This window comes from Chiloscyllium plagiosum, unplaced genomic scaffold (assembly GCF_037043375.1).
Source record: "Chiloscyllium plagiosum isolate Xiang-an unplaced genomic scaffold, Cpla_swu_hap1 HiC_scaffold_26, whole genome shotgun sequence".
Classification (NCBI taxonomy): Eukaryota; Metazoa; Chordata; class Chondrichthyes; order Orectolobiformes; family Hemiscylliidae; genus Chiloscyllium; species Chiloscyllium plagiosum.
In genome coordinates, this window is record NW_028270164.1 from 32,702,455 (window position 1) to 32,709,217 (window position 6,763).

The window sequence follows — 6,763 nt, forward strand, 5'->3', positions numbered from 1 at the left end:
TCATGCCAGGTACTTGATGATATTTTTTTCTGTTAGCTGAAATGATTTTGTGTATGACCAGGGGTACAAAAAAGTGTCCCTAACTCTGTGAAAACCGCCACAAAATACTTATTTTAGACAGTGGAAAAAATCAGACTAATGCATTAAGCCCTCTTCTGAGTTAGCCAAGTTGACGGAAGGTTTATTCTATAGCTGACCATATGATAGTTGAACAACGAATAATCAATGCCAACTCCAAACTGAAAATCAGCAATCGTAGTTTGTGCTCTATTTAAAACTGCTCAAGTCAATGGGACAAACAATAAAATGCCATCTTTCATTTCTTCTTATTCTTACTTCCCATTTCATATACTAATCTAGGTTTATTTTGTATTCATATATGAATGTGGATGCCACTGGTGAGGCCAGCAGTTACAGCCCATTTCTAATTGTCTTTTGAGAGTTTGGTCATTCATTGTCCTCTCTGACCACTGCATTCCTTTTGATGTAGGTACACTCTCAGTGCCATTTGGAACACAATTCCCAACTCTGATCCTGCCTCAGTGAAGGAATGGCAATATATTTCCAAAGTTAAAAATCACACAACAACAGGTTATAGTCCAACAAGTATATTTGGAAGCATTAGATTCTGAAGCGCTGCTCCTTCATCAGATAGCTATGGAACAGGATCATAAGACACAGAATTTAAACCAGAAGATTACAACTGAAATGATATATTGAACAAACCTAGATTGCTGTTAAGTCTTTCATCGTGTAGAAAGGTTTGCAGGTTTTCAAAGAGTCATAGCAATGTACAGCACAGAAACAGGCCCTTCAGTCCCACCTTGCTTCATTAATATGTAAATCCCAGAACTTCTTTTCAGTCACATTCTCAAATGACTTAAGGTTTTATGAACAAAAGGTGACATCTCAGCTCAGACCAATGCATTAAAGTGTGAGGTTAGAGTCTGTCTGTATCCTAATCTTGAGTCAGGCTGGTTCTATTTCCAAAGTAGAAAGTTATAAAATATTACATGGATTGACTGCCTGCAGATTGTGTGCTTTTTGAGCAAAATTGAATGTATCAGCAAATATAATTCTGCAAATTCAAATTCACCCCACAGACTTATATATGTGCACGTATGCATAAAAGAGAGAGAGTGTGAGTGTGTGCATGTGAGCGTGTGCGCGAGAAGGTGTCTGTTTGCATGTGTGCATGAGTGTGATGGAGTACAAACCTGTGAGTGTGAGTGTGTAGGGGGTCACCTGTAGTGTGACATGAACCCAAGGTCCCAGTTGAGACCATCCTTATGGGTACCGAACTTAGCTATCAGCCTTTGCTCGGCCACTCTGCATTGCTACGTATCCCGAGGTCTGCCTTGGAGGATGGTCACCTGAAGATCGGAAGCCGAATGTCCCTGACTGCTGAAGTGTTCCCCAACTGGGAGGGAACACCCATGTCTGGCGATTATTGCGCGGTGTCCATTCATCCGTTGTTGTAGAGTCTGCTTGGCCTCGCTAATGTACCATGCCTCAAGGCGTCCTTGCCTGCAACGTATGAGAAAGCCAACATTGGCCAAGTCACATGAGTACATGGTGGGTAGTGTCCTTACGTGTAATGGTGGTATCCATGTCGACACTATGACACGTCTTGCCTGACACCTCTGACCAATAGGGTGCCCGTCATTGTCCAATACTTCCTGGGAGTGGAGAAACTATGCCATGTTCTTCGCAGCCTGCAACACATTATTGATGAGGATGAGCACCTTGCCAAGACCTTCCCTACACAACCACTTCTCACCTTTAAACAACTGCCAAACCTTAAACAGACCATTGTTCGCAGCAAACTGCCCAGCCTTCAGGACAACATGGACCAGAACACCGTACAACCCTGTCATGGCAACCACTGCAAGATATGTCAGCAATCTAGCTTTGTTCAATATATCATTTCAGTTGCATGACACTGTAATCTGTTGCTATAAATTCTGTGTCTTATGATCTTGTTCTACAGCTACCTGCTGAAGAAACAGCGCTCCGAAAGCTAGTGCTTCCACATAAATCTGTTGGACTTTAACCTGGTGTTGTGTGAATTTTAACTTCGTCCACCCAGGTCCAACACTGGCTCCTCCACAATGTATTTCCAAGTCAGGATAACATTTGACTTGGAAGGGATCTTTCAGTTGATGTTATCCTATATACATTAAGCTTTATATTTGTAGCTGATGAGGTCATAGTGTTGGAAGATGAGTCAAAGAGCCTTGACAGCTTGATTATACCTTGTAGTTCGTACACACAGCTGCCGTTGTATCCTGGTGGTGAAGGAATTGAATGTTAAGATGTGCCACCAGTTTGGCTCCTGACTTACCAAAGCCATAATATTAATGTGACTGGTTAGTTGAATTTCTGGTCTCTGAGGATGTTGATGTTGGGGGAATTCAGTGGTAATATTGCTGTTGAATGACAAAGGGAGATAGATTAGATTCTCTCTTGGTGGCGATAGTCATTGCCTGACACTTGCTAATGCAAATATTATTTTACTATTGTGTTGTATAGTTTTAGCAACACAGCCCTACTTTTATACTCAATTTCCTTAGAAATAAAGGTCAATGCTCCATTTTCCTTCTCTATTACTTTCTGAACTTGGCTGCTAGCTAGTTAGCTATCTATTTTGTACTGACAGAATTCCACAATATTGATGGGTTTGATTGTGATGTTAAACCAAGGACCTATTTGCCTGCTTGGGTGGTTTAAAATATTCCAGATAAAATTTGACTAAATGAGAGTTCTATCTGTGTCCGTCCTGTCATTTATTGCTCGACCAGCAACATTAAAAGAGGTTATCTGCTGATTCATTTCCTTACTGTTTGTGGAACTTTGCTGTATGACATTTGACTGCCACATTTACCTGCAATGGTGAACACACTTCGAAAATACTTAAAATAGAAAAAATACAGTTGGAAATACTCAACACATAAGACAACATCTGTGGAGAGAAAACCAAAATTAATATTTTGGATCTGAGCTTTCAACAGAATCGATCAAAAATAGTTAATTGTTTATGAAAAACTTTGGAATATCTTCCTAAGAAAATGAAAGGCACTAACACGTGCAAGTTATTTTCTTTCAACGTGCCTCGTTCACGCTGGAAGTTTAAATGTAATAACAAATGCCAAACATTTTGTGCAATCCAGGAATATAGATAACCAGAACACCTGCTGTTTTTTTACTCCTTTTTGTAGACTAAAAATTTGGATTGGTTTCCACGTATGCGTGCTATGTCTCTGGTCAGCAACGAAGGAGAAGGAGAACAAAATGAACTTCGAAATCTACAGGACAAATTGTTCTTGACAATGAAACTTGTAACAAACCTCACAAACCAACTTACAGAACTAAAAGAACAGGCATGTATTTATCCAATTTATTGTATCAAAGGACAAATTTGCATATGAGGAAATCAAAGTAATTTTTCCAAGTATTTTTCGCTTATTGCTCTGGATTTCCTTTTCTTCTGACCCTTTTCAAGAGTTTACATGGTTACATAGAGGTATTGGAGGATTCTGACCATGATATTCCAGCCATCACAACTGGTAGTGGATGTTTTGAACTATTCTCTTCCCGTATAATCTTTCAGTTTGTATGAATTCAAATTGACATAATACTGTAAACTGTGAACTTTAAATGTCAAACTCTCAACCTCACTAGGAAATTTAGAATCCACCCAATTTCTGTGCTGTAAAATGCCAGAATAATTATGCTGTGTATACTTTCTCTGTTATAAATTACTTTATACGTGCTCATTTCCCAAGCAGCCATTTCTCTCTATCTGCCTTCTTTAAGAATAAGAAGTTGGCCAAATAAATTGTAACAAAGAATTTAAAAATTTGTTTAATTTATTTTCCCCTAATAAAGTGTAATGCGCAAAAACTATTATGATAAGCAAGTGGTTGATACAATCAAATGCAAATGTTGTCACTAAACAATGTTTTAGATTTTAAGAAATTATAATCTATCATTTGTTTTATATAGATGACAGAACAAAGGAAACGCAGGCAAAGAATGGGATTTGTGGATGTGCAAAGCAATATATCAAACACAAACCATCAGATGGCGAAAGCATGAAAATCTCCAGTGCACTACAACTTAATATTCACGTCACTGCCTAATGATACTGTTGTGTATTGACATAATTTGTTACAACAAAATACATCTGATTCGTAAGTTAGATTGAAACAAGGTATTTTCTCTGGGACTGTGGAAGAGATCTTAAAGCAAAGAAACTACACTTGCAAACTGCATGAAGATTAAAACAATTTGTAAATTAAAAACGAGTGCAGTTCTTGGGAAGGGAAATGGGGTTTTATATTACAGTTCTGGTGATGATGTCACTGTGCAATATCTTAAAAATGTGATTGTTGCTATTTTCTAACTGCAGGTTATATATATATATATATATATATATATATTGAAATTATGATGTACAAAGTCATTCATTTCTGTGTTTTACGTTTTGGTAAAATTGGAAAACTTGAAGAAATCTATTGATTACCTGCTTCAGGCAGGGAAACAATATCACTTTATGAATCTTCCACTTCTAACCTCCTCAGTTGGTTGCAATAACAGGTTTGAATCAAAGTTATTAAACAACAGCACCTACCCACAGCTTTAATGCTGGAATAGGAGACTAAGCAGAATCACTTCATAACAATCAGCATGAACAACTCATCCCAGATTTCAACTTACATTCACTCTCTGCAGTCTCACAAATAAATACTTTGACACTGCAGAGCCAGTGTTAACATTTGCTTTACTTACAAAAAAAATGTACTGGCTACAACACTACCATTAAAATTAATTCTCAGAATGTGGAATCTACAAGAAATCAATGTCCATTTGACAAATGACAGATTGTTGGATTCTAATAAACTTTTTTTTAGTTTTAACCTTTGTTGTGGTGTAACTTTTTAATGCCACTCTTGTGCTGAACCCAATAAAATAACCAAAAAGTCTCAAAATATCTTTCTGTCTGTCTTTCACAAGTCTGTGATTAGCCAACTGCTATTTATACAGCACAAAATATAGTGACATTTTCAATTTCCTGATTCTTTGTGTGTTGAACCTATCCTATGGATGAATTAATAAACTCAATTAAACAGCAATTTAGCCAGTGATTTAAAATGGTTTGATATTCATAGTTTAGCAGTTCTAACACCTTGAAAATGTAATCAAATGGAAACCTAAGAATTTTTGTCTGCTTGAAACAGGTCAACTCAGTGGCACTGCGCTGGGTGGTTATACAAGATAGGATGGTGAAAGTGAGGGCTGCAGATGCTGAAGATCAGAGTGCTGCTGGAAAAGGGCTCCTGATGAAGGGCTCCTTGGATGCTGCCTGACCTCCTGTGCTTTTCCATCACCACTCTAATCTTGATACCAGATAGGATAGCTTATTGCTGTTCTGAGACCTAATGCACTGGTGAACTTCGAGTAAGATCATCTATGCGCCCAATGATTTTCCCAATGCCTTCCATGACACTGCAGACTTTTGTCTACCTCCTCAACAAGAGAGAAAAATATCTCGTGATGTCTTCTACTGACAGGATCTTGTCTTGCTCTCTTCTGAACAGTTGCAACAAATTGAGGATCAAACAGACGCATTTAATAGAATAAATATTTCTATTTTAAGTAATATACTGCTTCTTGCTAGTAATTCATCCCAGTAAAAGATATATTTTTAACTTTTTTTTCTTTGGGACATCTCTTTAATGGAAGGAATTAGTCATTATTTATTTCTTTATAATTCAGATAAATTATGGCTGAACAATGCAAATAATTTTGGCAGTTAATCAACAGACTCCAAAAAACATACAGTACTCCAAAGAGGTCTTCATGCTCTGTTCAATATTACTGCTATTATCAGCTAGTCAATATATTCTCTGTTCTTGCAAATGGTAGCTAACTAAGAGGTCAAATTTGTATGACTAAATGGTCCTTCCACACCTGCACAATTATTAATTTGATCAGTTTGTTTTCAGACAGTGCAAGGCAAATTATGCCTATATTTTTGAGAATTAGAATATAAGCAAATATTTTCTGCAGTTATATGAATGTAGAAATTTCAGCTATTGTGCAACAATCTGGCAATTGAACATCAGAAAGGATGTAGTGACATTGAAAGGAATGTAATGCATCATGTTATCAGGGCTCTGCATCTGAGTTTATAAAGAAATTTTAGGATATAAACTTGTATTTCCTGATTAATGTGTTTTTTTAATCGGAGCTGGGTGGCCCTTGGCTGCATAAATAAAAGGAAGACTAAATTTCCACAAGAAATGTTTCATGGACAACTCATTTTGTACCAAATTGTTCAATTTTGGAAAAATCTACTTCTTCACAATGGTCAGGTACTTCCAGTATATTTATCAGTTGGTCACTTAGGAGGAGAATTCGATTCCAAAGCAACTGTTTCATTAATCATCCTCTCCACACATCTTCAACTAAAACATTGTCTGTATGAAGCCTATGTTTTAAAGATTGAAAACATCATTTTCACTTGCTAGACACAAAAAGTGACTGCGGATTGACAGTAAAAATATAGTTTTCCTGGTGTAACTGCTATCTCAAAATATTGGAATACATAATTATAAAGATGTTTAATTTGATCTGATTCGAATACACTGTAAGCCTTAACAGAGTAATACACAATGCATCCAGTTATGTTTTGGCCAGGTGTTTAAAGGAGTACACAATTCATCATCGTTGGACTTATTTCTAAATACAATGGTGATAC

At 36.9% G+C, this 6,763-nt stretch overlaps 1 protein-coding gene across 2 annotated transcripts in view; it reads left to right on the plus strand.

Moving 5' to 3' along the window:
• itpr3 (inositol 1,4,5-trisphosphate receptor, type 3) overlaps window positions 1–4,991 on the plus strand; it is a 277,430-nt gene extending 272,439 nt beyond the window's left edge. For both annotated transcript variants that reach the window (XM_043716798.2, XM_043716799.2), the window contains exons 57-58: window positions 3,219–3,380; window positions 4,006–4,991. In XM_043716798.2, the coding sequence (XP_043572733.1) occupies window positions 3,219–3,380; window positions 4,006–4,098 (255 nt within the window). In that variant the 3' untranslated portion in view covers window positions 4,099–4,991. The remainder of the gene's footprint in view (window positions 1–3,218; window positions 3,381–4,005) is intronic.
• Window positions 4,992–6,763: the final 1,772 nt, after the last annotated feature.